At 45.9% G+C, this 18,749-nt stretch overlaps 2 protein-coding genes and 1 non-coding gene across 3 annotated transcripts; 1 reads left to right on the top strand and 2 right to left on the bottom strand.

Moving 5' to 3' along the window:
• Positions 1–2,248: 2,248 nt before the first annotated feature.
• On the bottom strand, positions 2,249–14,329 carry MAGT1 (magnesium transporter 1). The gene is given in 11 exon segments (XM_063416761.1): positions 2,249–3,715; positions 4,672–4,762; positions 5,187–5,261; positions 6,831–6,894; positions 8,097–8,186; positions 8,512–8,652; positions 10,752–10,892; positions 11,850–11,967; positions 12,815–12,984; positions 14,092–14,295; positions 14,297–14,329. Coding segments are annotated over 11 exon segments (1,143 nt in total). The 3' UTR covers positions 2,249–3,699.
• A 1,313-nt stretch (positions 14,330–15,642) lies between these two features.
• Positions 15,643–15,759, bottom strand: TRNAL-CAA (transfer RNA leucine (anticodon CAA)). Its single transcript has 2 exons — positions 15,722–15,759; positions 15,643–15,688 (listed from the first exon to the last, which is right to left on the bottom strand). It is a non-coding gene; the product is annotated as a tRNA-Leu (tRNA).
• A 151-nt stretch (positions 15,760–15,910) lies between these two features.
• Positions 15,911–18,195, top strand: LOC134560472 (cytochrome c oxidase subunit 7B, mitochondrial). The gene is made up of 3 exons (XM_063416489.1): positions 15,911–16,070; positions 17,330–17,454; positions 17,996–18,195. Exons 1-3 carry the CDS (start codon positions 16,034–16,036, stop codon positions 18,068–18,070), a joined length of 237 nt encoding a protein of 78 aa, XP_063272559.1. The 5' UTR covers positions 15,911–16,033; the 3' UTR covers positions 18,071–18,195.
• Positions 18,196–18,749: the final 554 nt, after the last annotated feature.

Here is an 18,749-nt window from a genome sequence, read left to right as displayed (position 1 = left end):
TGCTCATGGAGCAGCTGTAAAAGGCTGAGTGTTGGAGTCCAGGATATCCCTCTGGCCACCCTGGAGGGTTTGGAGACCGGACAGGGGGGTCTGGGATCTGTCCAGGGGGCTCAGTTAGACCCACACAGATCCCAGGAGGACACTGACTCTGATTCCTGTCCATGGCAGTGAACACTCACATGCAGGAAGAATCACAAATCCTAAGAATTTAAAATAAGTAGTAACTGGTTTATTATAGAATATAAATATAGAAATTAGGGTTCTTAGTATATGGGGCTGAAGAGACAAGATGGAGGAATTGGGGAGTGGCCCCTGTGCTCCTTGTTCTTGCTCTCGTCCCCCATCTTGTGCTGAGTTGGGTTTTAGAGATTGGTTTAGAGTAGAACTGACATGTTAGCATAGGTAGTAGGTATTGGTAAAATTTTGTAAATAAAAAATACGTCTTGGACAGTGGTTGGGTCAGGGGTACTGTACATAAGGTGTGGGGCTCTCTGATCTGCCCCAGTCCTGCCGCGTGTCCTGCTCTGCTGGGGACACCTTGCAAAGCTGGACAAGAACTGAGAGATAATTAAGAATAAACAGCCTTGATAACACAAACTGCTGGACTCAACTTGTCTCCGGCTTCGGTGTGAAACACCCAGGGCAAAGAGAAGACTGAAAACCTGATTACCTCGGGGAACAGCAACCCAGAGGAAACTCCCAGGGAACAGCAACCCTGGGGGAACCCTTATTACCCTGGGAAACAGCAACCCCAAGGAGAATCTCAGGGAAACAATAACCCTGAGAGCTGAGCTGCAGGAATGACCACAGGGCACCACTGTCACAGAATTCCAGAATGGTTTGCGTTGGAAGGGACGTGAAAGCTCATCCCTGCCATGGCAGGGACACCTCCCACTGTCCCAGGCTGCTCCCAGGCCTTGGGCACTGCCAGGGATCCAGGGGCAGCCACAGCTGCTCTGGGCACCCTGTGCCAGGGCCTCATGAAAATCACATTCTGTGCTGAACACTACAATGGTTTGAAGGGAGGAGCATCCAGTAAATTGTACATAATGCAAACCATTACATAGATTAATCCATTTAAATTTACTATCTTCCTTTGTGCTTGGTGCAGAAAGCTCCCTAAATTATTTCTAGCTGTTATTCCAAAATATCTCCTAAATACACCACAGCTCCTTCTCAAAAGCAGAAAAAAGCAGCATTCACTGAGCCCAGCCACATTAACAAAACCACCCAGTCCATTTTCAGCTGCAGAACACCCCATTTCCTCCCTTTATCACAAGTGTTCTCTCAAGGTGAGCTTTTAGGGCACTCCTGAGCTATTTAATGATTCACTTTCTAAAGGAGATGTCTGGAGCAATTCCCAGTTTCCCCACAGCAGGTCTGGATGCACTGCCTTGTCCACCTTTGTTCTGCTGTGTGACATTAACCAGTCAGGGAGCTGCCAGTGCCCACAGAACCACCCTGGCACCAATTACAGCCAGCCATTACCTCTCCACTGCTGCACGAGTTAAACCTGGCCAGAATTCATCCTCTCCAACCCTGCCACTGGTCCTTGCAAGCACTCCACCTTCTGCTCCACTACCACACCTGCTCCCTCCTCCAGGCACTGCAGTTTCAGCCTAGAGAGCAGAAAAACTGTTGGAAAAAAAGGAGCACTACTTTCATCCCAGCATGGAAAAAAAAGAGGAAAATCCCCAACTCTCAACATCTTCCACCTCAAGTGGAAGGCAAACAGGACTGCAGCATCCACCTGTATGAGGTGCCACTGTTCAAACTTAGTCAATGTGGAACTGGATGGTTTTAGAGGGACAGAATAAATTATAACTGAAAACATTTATGGGAAGCATTTTACCAACTGGGCAGGAAAACAAGCCACAAGTACAGCAGTGCTGAGTTGTTCCAGGCAGATCTACAGCACTAACAAGATTCCACCTCCAGAAACACTGGGAGTTGCTCTGTCTAGAACTCCAGGAATCCAAAATTTTCACTGCATGCTGTCAGAGACAAGGCAAAATCACGTAATCTTTATGCTACCAGTTGGCCACATGAGCAGCTCTCTGGTGCTGCCATTCTGGGCTGTAATTCTCCACACAAACACATACAGGCTGCTAATCCAGTCTACTCACCCACACTCAGGTTGCTTACCCTGTGCAGACAGGCTATGATTAACATGGTGAAATAACAGTGAGGTTACCAACAAGAGGTTGGTTTGGTTTATGTCAAAGTTCAAAAGACACAGGAGCATGGATTAGACCAAAAAGTTTTATTGAAACTTGTCCAAAATCCAGTCAGGCAAACAATTTATCTCTTCCACTAAGGCTTATCGTTCTATATGGCATAGAAAAATGCATCTCAACGAGTTGAAACATCAAACAACAAAATTAGTGAAGTTAAGGCACTTGAGATGTGTATTAATTTAACAAAACCGCTTAAGAATAACATTCACTTGGAGTGATACAATCTTTTCAGAGATTCAATTTCAGACATCCAGATTGTAACCCTTTGAGAGAGGGGAGAGGCAGAAACAGGAGACAAAAGCCTCTCTGACTACAAACCTCTAAGGCCACCAGAGCCCACGGAAGGAAGTGTTACTGGCTCAGGCTGCAAAGACTTCCTGCAGTACAACTGCTGCACTGCACAGCAGTTTTTGCTCAGGCACAACGTCTTCCACTCATGAATTCTTAAGGCAAAGTATCTTTGTAAGGTGAGAGGACAAAAGGAGAGAGCAAGCAGCACATGCAGTCAGTTGTAAGGCTATCAAATGTGTCCTGGGGTAACAAGGTTTATCCTGGGAGCAGACATCTCTGCCCAAAGGATAAAAACGTGGAGAAAACAAGAGAAGAATACAACAACTTATGAAGTGACCACAAATCTGGTATCTGTTGGTTTGCCAGGGCTCTAGGCAGTAACTTGAACGCAAATTAGCAACTTTGAATTCATGAAACACATAGATAGTTACACCTTTGTACTTTTGGTTCATATTCTTGAGAGTGTGAGTGTTGGACAGTCTAAGAATTTTTTTTCCAGCTCTGAGTCAAAGTTTGCAACATTGCAGTTTCAGCATTTGGCAAAGAAAGATTTAATTAATTAATAACTCCATTCTACACGTTGAAAACTCCCCCTTCATCTGTGAAACAACCTCTTGCATCACACAACAGTTAAGAACTCTTCTCAAAAATGAGACACAGTTCTAGGATATGCACATTCCACACTGGAACCTGGGGCATGCTCCAAGGGTTGCACACAGGCTGGAGGAAAAGATTTCCAGGTACATGGAGCTGCTTCCTCAACCATGAAAAGGCACAACAGAAAAGCTGCTGTCACCTGCTATGCACAAACAAGAAATAAGGTGATAATTCAAGGGGAAAAGAAACATGGGAAACATTACCCAAGTGAATTGAAAGTACCGTTTCTGTTAGTCCATGGAAATGCAGTTTTAAGCATTACATTCTGGATTTTGCTAGCAGTAGAGTTGCTTAAGAAGATGTAAAGCTTATGAAAGAGAGATTGCATCTTAACACTCTGTGTCCTTCAGAGCCAACTGCTTGCTGTATTTAAGGCACTACATTGTCTTTGGTTCAGTGTTTCACTGCCTCAGAGTAAGCAGAGGTAGCACAAACCACACGTGTTGAGCTCCTCATTCCACCACATCCAGCTTCAGAGGCACCACTTTCCTGATGTTAGAGACTCTGGAATTCTTTAGCTCATTAGGAAACTGCAAAGAGCAAAATAACAAACATTCTTATTAATTTTATAAGAAACAAAGGTATGCAACATTCCACTTAGCTTTTATAAATGCCAAGAAAATCAGAGTGAGGAACTGGGCCTGATGCTGCTACAACAAAAGCAGCTGTGAAGTCACTTAAAATGAGTTTCTAAAAACTCAAAACAAAAGACAACAACATCTTCCCTACAATAAACCAAGCAGGAGTATCTAAGATCATTGCAGAGATCAGAATAAAAGCTGACCAGTTATCAAAAAGGGAGTAATTTCATCTGTCTTTTGCTCTTGAGAGAAGTCTTCATAAAATAACAAGTTTTATTATTTAAATATTTTTAAATAAGAACACATTTCTCATAGAGAGGGCACAGTGTCTGTCTATGGGTTTAGCTTTGTAGACAAATTGAGGTAATTGCAGATGGGGAAATCATTAGAAACTGGTCCTTCAACATGCACTTACTGCTTCAAACTGCATAAAAGCTAGCAAACACACCTAAGGTATCTGTATCAGTCAGACATACATAGGAGTGGTCAATTAACAGTATTATTATATTATATTAACATTAACTCCTTACATAAGCCATCTCCAAATGTAGGCAGCTCTAAAGCTTCAGGCATCCTCCCTGTTCTCATAAATAGGGGTTAATAATGAAGATGTATGAATATGGAAGGGAGAAAAATAGGAGGAAAACTACATTTGTTGGCAGTATAAACTGGCTGAGATATTCTGAAAATAGAAGTATTTTATAACATGCAATGGCATGAAAAGGAGAGTTCCACAATCTTTGCTTTGGCTAGACTGAAAAAATCACTATATCCATGGAACACTCTTATTTCTGCTGACTTTACCAACCACTATTGCTACTCTGAGAAACCAGTGGAGCATTTCTGAAGGAGCATTTCCCAAAGGGGCCAGCAGAGCAGGGCTGCAGGGCCCCAGGCTGTCCTACCTGTAGGGGTAGCCGTGGTACTTGGACCTGAAGACAGACAGCAGCCAGCTGAAGAACAGCACCACCAGGCCAATGCCAGCAATGCACATGACTGCAAGAGATGCAAGGGAGAGGCTGTGATGGGACAGCTGCCCCTGCAAACACCTCAGTGATTCAGGTGTTCAAAGCCTTTGCAATATTTACAGATTTGGTCAGAGGAGGCCTCCATTCATGTAGTTGAGAAATACTGAATTAACATCAATTTTACATCATTTTTATACAATTGCTATGAGAAAAAGTCCCTTTTTCTCCCTCTTACTAGCAAAACACTGCAAAGCCTCTTTATCTGCCAAAAGGGTTTATCTTGCAGTTTGCTAAGCAACTCCAAAAACTGTCAAAAATCCAAATGATTCTCTCAGCTTAGAGGTGGGAAGTGAACAAAACCCCCCAGTGCAAAAAAGCTTTTCTGTTAAATTGTGTATCAAACACCCTCACTGATTATGCCCTTGCTCAGAGAGAAAAGTATCAGTACTTACTTTTTCTTTTCCCCACATCCATGTCAGAAGTTGCAGCTTCGTGGAGAAGGACCATTCCTAAAGTAACTCCACCATCTACAAATGCTGTTAAGGCTAAACCAACAAAGTACAATAGACTGTAAACAACACTCCTAGTCCCCTAAATTCAGCTCCCACACCACAACTGGGGCATTAAAACTCACTGGAAAAATCAAAGACTTCCCAGCCAAATCAGCAACTATGGGGGAAAAAAAGAAAACCTGAAAAACTTCATAATGTCAGCTTCTAACAGAAAATAAATGCAAAGCTTAAAATATAAACTGGAAGGTCTTCAGGCAAAATGAAAAACATGCATTTATTATCTCAGCTTGTAAAGTAGCAGCATTCCTTCCCAGAGAGCTTGGTCCACTCCTACTGCTGCTCTCCACTGGAAAATCCCCAAAGGAATTCAGCTTCTGCATTCACTCAGCCAACAGAACAACAAAGCAGTATTTAATCCAACAGGCTGTTTTTCAAGTGGCAATATTTGTTTTCTAATTCTTCAAATTAAAAAAAAATTAAAGATTGTAAAATTAAAGAAATACAGACAATACAAAAGGCCTGGTATTTGCCAAGAATGAATCCTAGCAAAGCAAAGTAGTGAATCCAGTGGAACAAAGGACAGAATTCCCAAAGATCTCATTCCACTTCCCTACAGATGTCCAGTCCCAAGTCTCCTCCTCAAAGGAAAAATATTTATCATTGACTGCATCAGGACTCTTTCCATTTCAGACATAGCCCACCTTCAGCACAGGAAGAAAGTGACCTGAACCCACAGAAACCTCACCAAATTTAATAATTTGAAATGTCTCCAGCAACGGGTGGGTTGAGTTCATAATGTGATGGATAGCAATAACACAAACATCAACAAGTTTCTACTTTGAATTTGACCAAGTGGATCAAAAGCACAGTAACAGAAAAGGATCAGAGGTTCTCCTCCAAGTGCCTGTTTTAAGTTTAAAAAATTAAATACAAGAAAAGGTCCTGAATAAAAAATAAAGGAATGCTGATATAGGTGACAAGACACAGAAGAAAAGCTCCAGCCAGAAATTACTTAAGTTACAGAAGATGGATCAAAGCCACACAAATGGGAATAGAATAACAGAACATTGAATTTTAAGGTATCCTTATGACCCCAAAGAAGCATTGTTTGTACAAATGAGAAAGGTAAAAGCTCTCAATCTGAAAGTTTCCACTTGCCTTTCTTGACAGCATGGCAATATCCTGCCTCATTAGTATGAACAAATGGTAAGATTATAAGAAGGTAAGTAAAGAAATAAAAGATCAGTGATAGAGGAATGAATTCAACACCAAAGCAAGAAATAAGTGACATTGAAAGAGACATGCACAGAGGAACAGCAAACATCCTTAAGAATCTTCTGATTCCACAAAGATCCACAACTTTAGTGATGTATTCAGCTTGGTATTTAAAGTGAGAAAGCAGTAAATCTTTTTCTATTCAACTTAAAGATGAAAGGCCCAGGAAAAGCCCAGTTGTCAGTGCAGAAAGGTTTTACAAGCTTCTGCATCAGTGTTAGGTGGCAATTACAGCCATGACAAAGCACCACAGAAAAGGCAGCAGCCTTTGCTGACCAAAAAACTGTCACCAACCACATGGAAGGATACTGAACAGCAGAACTATGTGTGTTTCTGCCACAAACTGGGCTTGGCTGCTTCCATGGATATAATTCTGTAAGAGACAAAGAGTAATTAAATTTAGAAAAGACTGGAGACAACTTTGACGTGATTAACAACAGCTACAGAGCCTGGGACTGGGGTTTGCATTGGTTTTTTCAGGAGAGAGCAGAAGTTGGAGCACAACTATTTCAGCTGTTGGTCACTGATTTTTAGGGGAGCTGCCAGAGAATTAAAGATCCTTCCTCTATTCCCATGCACAGTCAGCCTCATTCAGATTACAGTAAATGCAAGTGCAGTTACAACCTTTGTGGTCCAGATTCTCAGTCCAGCTGAGCAAAATACCACAAGATCAGGCCCCCCTGCATCCTAATGTGATCCAAATCTGATCCATTCCCTGACTGAGATTCTCAGGTTGTGTACACTGCTGCTAAGCTTAGGGGCAATCCCTTCAATCTACGTGTGAACCTGACTCACCTGGCTCCAGAACCAAGCATTTGAAATCTTTTTCACTTCTGGGTTAACAGAAAAATTGAAATTTGGGAAAAAATACAATTTTTAATCCCCATGGGACACCCTATTATGGTTATGACGCCATATCTATGTAGGAAAAAAAATTATCCACTTTCTACAAAAGAATACAGAGGGCCTGACCCATATAACCAGGCACAAAAGGACATTTCACCAAATTAATTCCCTGAGTAAAAACATGAGAAAAGCCAGTATGTGATGTGTAAGCACCTGAGCACATGCAATGGTCTCAGAACACTGTAACTACTTCCACAGTGCATCCCACTCTATGTTATGAACAGAGCAGTATATTTCAAATTATCTTAAAGAAATATTCCCAAGAAAGAGACTTCACAAATCTGAGGTCACTGGATATTAATTTACCTCAAGAATCTTGAGGAAGAATGGTTTTATATGGAAGTCATTAGATGAGTGAATGACTTAACAAGACCAGGTTGAAACACAATCACCAGGCTCAGCAACAGGAATTTTAGCATGTAAGACTCAACCCATGAACACCTGTATTGTGCTGTAAGAAATTCGGAACTATCACATCCCTTCACCACTGGAGATACAACATATGTGCAAGACATGTTGATTTGCCTTGCTCACTGCAGGAGAGGTTGGTCTCACTCACAAAGAGAGAAGCCAAAAGCAGAATTTGCACTCTGATTTGTCTCTTAGTATCAGTCTCACTGTCCAGAAATAAAACAGAAATGCAGAAAAGAAAGTGAAGGCAACACTCACCACTTGTCCTGTATGAGGATTCTTATGAGCATAGGGGGGGCCTCTGATGTGGTTCCACATCTGGCCTGATGTCATTGCTAATACAAAACACTGAAAAGGAAAGAAGAAATGCTATTTAAAAAGGATTTTATTTTTAATTTAACCTGGTATCTTTTCACTTCATACCAAAATGTACTGGTTTGGAACACAGGCTAAGAATTGTCCTGCTTTATCTTTGTACAAAAGGCATCTAATCAAGTATTCAGTGAACTGAAGGGACTAAAATCATACAATGTTATCAATCCATGAAGAAGCAAAACTAACTGTACCTCACTTTCCTCTACCAGCTTTAAGAATCTTGAAATACAGAAGCTTTTCAAACTTGAACTGCTACAAAACTCCGTGTAACAGGGAGACAAAAGTCATGATTACTCACCAGAGCAGCGAAGGCCCAGCCGGTTTTGTTATAGAGAAAATCCAGATTGCTGCCCCGCAAATACACGAGGCCTCCGATGACAGCCAGCAGCAAGCCCAGCATCAGGGGCCCAGCATAGTTTGGTGGCCTTATCACACGGATCTGAACAGGGGACAGTGAAATTATTTTCTCTCCCTAGGATTATACATTATACCTGCACTCCTGCTAAAAAAGCCCACAGCAGATTGAGTGGAAAAAGTATCACACACATGTTTTCTGTGAAATAAATCTGAGTTGGGAAATAAGCGATGCTTCTTCCACCAATACTGTAATTTCAGTTTTACACTACTTTACCATGTTCGGTAATTTAGAGATTGTTTTTCTTCCACAGGAACAGAGAGCTAGAAGGAAGGAGATGAGTTCTACCATCTTCTCACATATAGCATTACACAAAATACCAGCACAGAGACGGTAAGGAAATTGAAAGATACAGTCGTGTGTCTGAACTAGATTTTGTAGACGAGCTCTTTAGAGCAGCTCAGGGGGCACTGAACACAAGTGACATTTCCCAGCTGGTCCTGCACAGGGGCTCAGGGCTCAGGGAAGCTGTGCTGGCCCTGCACAGGGGCTCAGGGCTCAGGGCAGCTGTGCTGGCCCTGCACAGGGGCTCAGGGAAGCTGTGCTGGCCCTGCACAGGGGCTCAGGGCTCAGGAAGCTGTGCTGGCCCTGCACAGGGGCTCAGGGCTCAGGGGAGCTGTGCTGGCCCTGCACAGGAGGCTCAGGGAAGCTGTGCTGGCCCTGCACAGGGGCTCAGCGCTCAGGAAGCTGTGCTGGCCCTGCACAGGGGCTCAGGGAAGCTGTGCTGGCCCTGCACAGGGGCTCAGGGCCCAGGGAAGCTGTGCTGGCCCTGCACAGGGGGCTCAGGGCCCAGGGAAGCTGTGCTGGCCCTGCACAGGGGGCTCAGGGCCCAGGGAAGCTGTGCTGGCCCTGCACAGGGGCTCAGGGCCCAGGGAAGCTGTGCTGGCCCTGCACAGGGGGCTCAGGGAAGCTGTGCTGGCCCTGCACAGGGGGCTCAGGGAAGCTGTGCTGGCCCTGCACAGGGGGCGCAGGGCTCAGGGAAGCTGTGCTGGCCCTGCACAGGGGCTCAGGGCCCAGGGAAGCTGTGCTGGCCCTGCACAGGGGCTCAGGGCCCAGGGAAGCTGTGCTGGCCCTGCACAGGGGGCGCAGGGCTCAGGGAAGCTGTGCTGGCCCTGCACAGGGGGCGCAGGGCTCAGGGAAGCTGTGCTGGCCCTGCACTGGGGGCGCAGGGCTCAGGGAAGCTGTGCTGGCCCTGCACTGGGGGCGCAGGGCCCAGGGAAGCTGTGCTGGCCCTGCACAGGGGGCGCAGGGCTCAGGGAAGCTGTGCTGGCCCTGCACTGGGGGGCTCAGGGGAGCTGTGCTAGCCCTGCACAGGGGGCTCAGGGAAGTTGTGCTTGCCCTGCACAGGGGCTCAGGGAAGCTGTGCTGGCCCTGCACAGGGGGCGCAGGGCTCAGGGAAGCTGTGCTGGCCCTGCACAGGGGCTCAGGGCTCAGGGGAGCTGTGCTGGCCCTGCACAGGGGGGCTCAGGGGAGCTGTGCTGGCCCTGCACAGGGGCTCAGGGCCCAGGGAAGCTGTGCTGGCCCTGCACAGGGGGCTCAGGGAAGCTGTGCTTGCCCTGCACAGGGGCTCAGGGAAGCTGTGCTGGCCCTGCACAGGGGGCGCAGGGCTCAGGGAAGCTGTGCTGGCCCTGCACTGGGGGGCTCAGGGGAGCTGTGCTAGCCCTGCACAGGGGCTCAGGAAGCTGTGCTGGCCCTGCACAGGGGGCTCAGGGGAGCTGTGCTGGCCCTGCACAGGGGGCTCAGGGGAGCTGTGCTGGCCCTGCACAGGGGGCTCAGGGAAGCTGTGCTGGCCGTGCACAGGGGGCTCAGGGCTCAGGGAAGCTGTGCTGGCCCTGCACAGGGGCCTCAGGGAAGCTGTGCTGGCCGTGCACAGGGGGCCCAGGGCTCAGGGGAGCTGTGCTGGCCCTGCACAGGGGGCTCAGGGCTCAGGGAAGCTGTGCTGGCCCTGCACAGGGGCTCAGGGCTCAGGGAAGCCGTGCTGGCCCTGCACAGGGGGCTCAGGGAAGCTGTGCTGGCCCTGCACAGGGGGCTCAGGGGAGCTGTGCTGGCCCTGCACAGGGGGCTCAGGGCTCAGGGAAGCTGTGCTGGCCCTGCACAGGGCCCAGGAAGGTGTCTGCACTCACGTGCACGTCTGTCCTGTCGGCCACCCATCGTGCCAGCTGCTCCGCCGCGAAGCCGCGCACCTGCAGCTCGTAGGTGTCGCCCCGCTTGGGCTTGCCCTTGGCAGGGAAGTTGATGAAGGTGGGGGCAGAATTCATGTTCAGCTGCAGGAAGAGAGTTCACAGAGGATATTGCCTATGAAAGGACTATTTGGTGACACAATTTGAAGCCATTTCTGGCTTGCAATATTGTTACTAAATCAGAAAAGTTAGCTCTTTGATTTAATGGCCATGACTTTAAAAAAAAAAAACAGCATTCAGCACACAGTTTGTACTTCTGTATTTCATGCACATTTCTTTGTTTCCTCTCCAAATACTACTTCTGATAAAGAAATCTGCAAAATAGCAATCTATGATTCTAAAATCTAGGAAGGCCATAGCTTGAGGAATGCATTTTTAATGTAACACTAAGGAAAAAATTAACAAGAATAATAAAAAGACATCTCTCTTCAACTCTCCAGTTCAAAAGTTTCCATTTAATAAAGTATCACTGCTTAAACTGTGTAGCTGTTAAATAGAGATTAGTACCTCCTAAAAAAAAGTTAAATCTGCCAAGACTGTAATGAACAATTAATGTGACCTACAATTGGAAGTGCACATGGAATGTTCTCACTGGAGAAAAAGAAAGTGTTCACACAATGGTAATAGAAGAGAAAAATGGCTGGGTACTTGAAAAGAAATTAGTTAACCCATACCAAAAGCCTAATCTATCATTGTCTAGTAATCTAAAAATTGTAATAGCTGTTCCTAATGACATCAGTGCTTTCTCTCTTGCCTCTGCGCATATGACAGAAGAACTCCATTAAGAATTACACCATAAGTTATTAGAAGAGACAATCTCAGGGAAAAAAGTCAAAGAAACGAATTCACTCCTTGTACCTATTCCACATCTGTCAGTTCTGTTAATATTCCTACCAACATGCTCAGGCCATCTTTCTTCCAACAATGACAGCTTTTAACTTTTCATTCAGTTGCTCACTGTAACACTAAATTATGTAACATCTTTATCTTCTTTCCCCAAACCCAAACTAAAAACAACATTAGAAGAGCAAAGGACATTACCATCTGAAACACGTCCGAGCCTTCGTCAAAATCTACCATGGCAAAAAAAATCCTGTTGGTAAATGCACTGGAATACCTCCAGGAGTTTGCCAGAATCTGGTATTCCTCATCAGCTTGCCTGGAAAACACAGCAAGCGAGAGGCAGCATCATGGGTTTGTCCACAGCACCAGCTGAGGGAGCTGTGCCCACCCACCCCATGCGTGGGTGCATCCCACACCCACCCCATTCATTTCCTAGGGTTCAAAAGAAAGTTTAAATGTTAATGGAATCATTTAAACATTGACACTCATCTACCATCAGGTGAAGCATTTGGCACCTGCTTTTTTAAATGGAAGGGCAAGATTTGTTGAGTCCATGAACACAAGCAGAGGTAATTTCTGACTGAAAGGTGAAATGGAACCCAGCTGCTCATGACTTGCCAGTTCACAGAGCACCAAAATGTGACCAGGAGTGCCCTTTCTTGCAGGTCAGAGGGTGGGAAACCAATAATTTCAATGGACTAGAGATAAAAATCGCCCTTACAGACCTCTGCCACCTCCAGATTAATACAGGAAAGCTATAATATGGTTAAGGATCCAGGATATTGGAATTGTAAATAAATGCCAAGCAACATACTAATAAAAAACAACATTTAAGCTCCATAGCCAGTAATTATTCTACAAACATTTCTTCAGCAGCTCATGCCAGGAAAGTTGAGCTTTCACTGTGTCATTCTCCAGAGTAAACACTGTTTCTGCAAAGCAGAGATTATTTTAGGAGAGATAAAACTAAGGATCATGTTGTTTCCTCACAAACACATTACACACATATTCCCACACATCAAATTGCAAGGACAATCCTGCTGTAACTTGCCCATGGCTATTCCTCCCACGTGTGTCAAAGTTCAACCCCATTCTTAAATTCAGTTTCCTCCAAAGCATCAGATGGCTTTCAGGTTCTAATTTAGGACTGAAGGAGCTCATACTTGCACACAACACACTGTCTGTGAGGCTGAAGAGCAGTGAACATCACAATCACTGAGTAGTTTCTGGGAGGTGCCTTCACGAGGCGCCGGAATTTGTCTCCGTTCATTCGGATCACGGATCTTTTACTGGCCCACTCCATCAGCTGGTTCACTTTTTCTGATAACACCATCTGAAAATCAAGTCAGAGCAACATTGTTGGGTTGGGTTTTTTTTCCTAGTCTCACAATAAGGTGTTAGAAGTTTTTAGACTTGATGCAATGAATCTCTGCACTGCTTTTCGTAACACCACCCAGGTGTTTTGATACTTCAGTAAGATTCTGCAAGGCGTTCACAGAAGCTTTTGACAGTCATGTCAAGATAATTCCTTAACTTCAACCACCGAGAAACACACGCAGCTTTAAGCACTCAGGCTGGTGAAGACCCTCAGCTTCCCCACAGCAGCTGCAGGATTTCCTTCAGCTGTACCCTCATCCCCTGCACAGCCTTTATTCTATACTAAGCATCAAACTCTTTCAGCTTTCAAAAACTGTGGCAGTAGAATCAACACCAGAGATGGAACCAACCTCAATATTTCTTTATCAGCACTGCTGGGAAAAAAGAACCATAATTCAGAATATATCTGAAAAACTCAGGAGTGCTCAACACTAAAACATTCCTTAAAAAGGAGACAATCAATTCTACAACATTCTAAGAAGAGGCATTAGTTTGACAAGCTCATAAATGTTACATTTATCAAAAAGCACTTCTCTACTCATTAACACCCTTCTTCAGATAAATATGTTAGAGGAAATAATCGTAATATATCCTGAATTGGAAGGGAGCCAATGGGAGCATCAAAGTCCAACTCCTGACCCTGCACAGGGAATCCACAAGAATCTCGCCATAACAATAATAAATGATTCTTCTCTGACTTACAACTGACACAATTATACACTTATATGTATACTTATATATCTATGGACATACTTATATAGAAGGATTTTTCCAAACCCTGCAAGTCAAGTGTGTGGAAGTAAGCTGCACCTTAGTGACTACAACCTAAGACCACCCATCCTCCCCCGCAAAAGCCATGCACTAGGAGGACAACACTCGTACAGCGCTCCTAACAAGAACTGAGGACCCTGCAAACAACGACCTTCCCTCCCTGCGGCTTCCCCTCAGGCCGGGGACCCGGGGTGAGGCCAGGCCACCCCGCCGGGCCCTGGCCGGCCCTGCCCTCCTCCCGCCCAGCGAGAACCCGCCCCAGGGCGACGCGGGGGCTCCGGGCAAGTCTCACCTCCTTCCGCCTCTGCCCCGCGGCGCCGGGCCCGCCACATCCCGCCAGCAGCAGCAGCAGCAGCGCCAGCAGCGGCACCGGCAGCGCCGCCATGGCCGCCCCGCTTCGCCCGCCCCGCCCCGCCGGCTGCGAGGCCCCGCCCCCGAGGCGCCGATTGGCGGAGGCGCCGGCACGAGCGTGCCTGCCGGCCTTCGATTGGCTGAGCCTGCGGGAGAGCGGCGAGCTGGAGCCGCGCCATTGGTGGAGCCCCGAGGGGAGGGCGGGGCGAGCCCTGAGGGGAGAGCGGGCCCTGAGGGGGAAAGTGTGGCGGGACCCCGGAGATGGTGGCAGCTTTGGGGTCTCTCAGCCGCATCACAGAATCCTTACGGCCCGAAGGGACCTCTGCAGATCACCCGAGACAGGGACTCCAGGAGCAGGTGACACACTGCTGTGCACTAAGATCGGATTCGTTACCCGGTGTGCAACAAGCCAGTAATTACACACTCAGAGAGAGACGGATTTCTATCAGATGTGTGCTAGCCTTGGGTGCACAGTGGTGTTTCACAAATCAAGCACGCCAACTCTCAAAACTTTTTACTCTTTATACATTTTAACAAACAAAAGAATTTGTATTCACTGGATACAAGTAATGTAGGTCTCTTATTAATTAGTATTCTATTTTTTATTGGTCAATGCTTCTCTTTGCTTCTCATACGAATTAGTGCACATGCCCTGACTTTCTCTTCGTTTTGGTCGGTGGGTTGGTGGTCGTGATCTGCCCCTGCTGGAATTACCTTTCACCAGTTGGAACTGATTTCAGCCCAGCTGCTGAATTGACTTTGTTAGTGTCTTCCTTACCGCGGGAGTTCTGCAAAATGGGCCATAAATTCTGCACTCTTTGTGTCCACTAGCAGTGGTAGATCCTCCTTACCAAGCCTTCTTAACCTCCCCCGAAGTCTGAGATAATTGAAACATGTCAAGCCCTAAACCTTAACAAGGCAGTTCTACCAAAAAATAATTCTTTTCCCCAGCACCTGCTCATCACTTAGAGCTTGATACCTGCTGTTTCATGGATTAAATCTCTTTCCTTATTGATTAGGCTAGAAAGTATACAAAGCTCAAACATCAAAGAACATCCCTTCTTAAGAAAATTTTACATAATCCGCATTTTGAAACCACAAAAATGCTTGCAGATGGGTTTTGAGTATCTGCAAAGAGGGGGATTGCACACCTTGCCTAGGCAGCTGTTCCGGTGCTCTGCCACCTTCAGTGGAACGAAGTTCTCCCTCTTGCTTCAGATACGTGCTTCATGTTACACACGCACGCTACAAATTGCTGGGTCGTGTGTTAGAAATATTGTTAAAATCCAAATGCACAGGGGAATACCTCACAGGTGTGTGGTGGGTTAAGGCTCGTATGCGGAATGGGGGAGAGATGAGGATTTACTTACGCTTCGGGATTGTTTTGTTTCTAATTATTTCTGATTTCTATTTGCACTAAAATCCCAGAGTTTTTCAAGTCGGCGCTTTCGCAAATTTAGATTTACCCGGAGACAAGAGGAAAAAAAAGTTGTGTCAGAAGTGGGATTCGAACCCACGCCTCCATACGGAGACCAGAACACCCAAACCCGCCATGGGAAGGCGCGGAACGCCTTGAGTCTGGCGCCTTAGACCACTCGGCCATCCTGACACTGCATCGACAGCTCTGGCCAGGACATACTTAACACTGACGTCAGGGCCGTACCCAGTTCTCTGTGCCCCTCGGCCCCTCACGGAGAGCCCGTCTGTACCCGGGAGGTTCCGGAGAGCAGCCAGGGAACCGCCGGCTCGGCCCGGCTCGGCCGCGGGGCTCCGCCGCAGCGAGGAGGAGCCCGGCGTTACCCACAGGCCCCCGCCGTGCCGCCACTTCCGCCGCGACCATTTTGTTCTTCAGCGGCGTCAAGGGTACGCGCTCGGCTCTCATCATGTTCCCGGTGGCCAGGGCCGCGCGGGGCCTCGTCGGTAAGCACGGGGGCGGCTCTGGGGGTGTGGGGGGTTCCTCAGGGGTCTCCCCGGTTTGTGCCCTCCCCTGTGCGGCTGTCCCTCAGCCCCCGACTCGCCGTGCACCCGGGCAGGGCTGTGTGGGCACCTCAGGTGCTGCGCTCAGCTCTGGCGTCCTTCGTTTCTCGCTTTTTTTTTTTTATTTCTTTCAGCCTTTTTTAATCTCCTAGATGCTTTTTGACATAGAACTCCTTTCCTTGGTGCTTTCTTTCCCTAGTACATAAAGGCACATTCTGGCCTGGTAACCTGCGGTGACAAGGGATAGTCAATACCCAGCCCTTAAACTCAAGGTTAAAGTTATCCCTTCAGTGATATAAACCCCACAGTGTCTGGTCCTGGGTCACGATGTGCTTATCCCGTGGTGCGGGCACTTAAAATAAATATATCTCGGTAGATATTCAGGCTTTTTTATGTTTAAAAAAACGCCTTGTGCAGCTTTACAGAGCATGAGGCGGATGTAGTAACATTATGGGTATCGCCATCATTTTCTCTAATCACGGTTGGGTAAAAATGCAAACCATTGCCCTGAAACTAAAAGGCTTTATTTTGTAATATCTCTATGCACACATCACCCTCATCAAATGCTTTGTACACAACTAACGGGCAATCTATCTTTTGTAGCTGTTGCTTTGATTTTCCACTGTTTCCTTCTCTTTAATAAGTGTACCTTTTGTAGTGTACACTTACAGTGTACATCATCTGAAGATATCACTGTATATTTTTTCTCCATTTTTATCTCATGCCCACGGCTTATTTCAGTTTCCTTCCTCCTCTCCCTTCCAAAATCCCGAGGGAATGAGGCAGGTGTTACCCACACCCGTTATCTTCAACCCCATAATTTGATGATGAGCTTCGTCCTGACATTGCTTGGGTACATGTACTGCCAGGATAGATATTTGCATATGGAAATCTAAAAATGCTAAGCACTAAACAAAATATTTTTTTAGAGAAACAGTAATACTAAAGAAAACATATTAATGAAAAAGGCAACTTAGAGGATTTTTTTTACTGGAATTAGACTTGAGGAATAACTTCCTAGAAAGAAATTGAGATGGCAGAAAAAAATTAAATTATTTATGTATATCTGGCGTTTTGGAGTCATTCCAGAGTTCTAAATCCAAAGCATTTTCAGTCTTTTAATACTAACGCTTGCCTCTCTGTCAGTGGGAGTTTGAGCATAAATATTTGAGTTGATTTCAGTGTTTGTTAACACTCCTCAGCTCGTGGTGTCCAGCACACTGCGGTCAGACAGGCGCATCGCAAGCACGAGCCCAGCTTCCACGACAAGTACGGAACCATGGTTCTCCTCGGTGGAGCTGCCATGTTCTCCACTGTCTGGACCTATGTAAGTTGGTTTTGTCACCACTCTCTTGTGACTCGAGCTGCAAACTTTAAAAGACTCAATTCTGTTTGAAATAAATTCAGCGGTCAGAATTTAGGAGCTTCTTACGTGAGCAAATAGTGATGTAATAGAGGTGAAAGCGCTTTTAATTCCCTGCTTGATTTTGAGTTATTACTCAAATTTCTGCATCAGTCTATTGCCTGATTTGGCAAATGTATCAGAAACACAAGTGTTCTCTATTTTACTTGGGATTTCAAACCTCTACAGGTACAGGTTTCAGCAGCGAAATTTCTAGATGAAAATACCAATATGGTGGTGGGGCTTTGCATTCCAGATTCTTTCTTCTACAGCTGGATATTTTGAAACGGAAAACTGAAACATTTCAATACTATTCAATATAAATATATTCCACTTCTTCAATTAGAAAATTAATGAGATGTGTTCTAGTAGGAAGAAATCTGAACTGAAAACAATAAAAATAACCCTATGTCAGAAGGTTTCTTTGATTTCAGAGTTAATAACCTTGGGTTTTATCCCTTTACAGGTGCTCACACAGCTTAATATTGAGTGGGGCTTTTCACCTGTTGGCAAAGTCACCCCAAGGGAATGGAGGGAGTAACAGCCTCTGCTTCTAATGAGCTGGTCTAAACTTTCACTGAGAAAATGGTCGTATAATGGCATTTGTTCCCTGTTTACCACTTGGACAGTGGCATTCCTGGTCTAATAAACATACCTAGAAACCTGTGTGGCTCTTTGAGGTTTCCTCTGTGCTCTGCTTCTGCTGAAGTTTAAGAAGTAGTGTAAAAACTCCCAAGTAATTTTACACAGTCCCAGTTGTTGCTGTAAAGATCACTGGTGGTTAAAGGACAAGTCCAGAAATTTGTTGGGTTTTCATTTAGCCAGATGTGTGTGTGACTCAACCTCACTGCATTCCCACTGCAGAGCGTACATGCCTTTACCTCTGACTTAAAGTGACAAAGTCGAGATCCCATTTTTTTTCCCACAAAAGCATTTTTATGGCTTGAACCCCTCTGCCAGTAAGCTGCTGCTCCTCTGACCCCTGAGAGTTGTGAAGAAATTAAATTCAGTTTTGAGTTAGAGAGGTGCACAGGAGCAGGCAGTATCCCAGGGTCAACGGGACTTTCCTAATGAATTCTTAGGGAATCCCAGAGTGATTTGGGGTGGAAAGGACCCAGATTTGGGGTGGGTCCAACCCTGTCTGCGTTTGACGTCTGTTTACAGTAGAAATAACCAGAGAAACGAGGCGGGAAGAGAACAGTTATGGGGGCATGCTGGTG

Source organism: Prinia subflava, chromosome 20, assembly GCF_021018805.1.
Source record: "Prinia subflava isolate CZ2003 ecotype Zambia chromosome 20, Cam_Psub_1.2, whole genome shotgun sequence".
Taxonomy (NCBI): Eukaryota; Metazoa; Chordata; class Aves; order Passeriformes; family Cisticolidae; genus Prinia; species Prinia subflava.
This window is presented reverse-complemented; position numbering and strand designations above follow the sequence as displayed.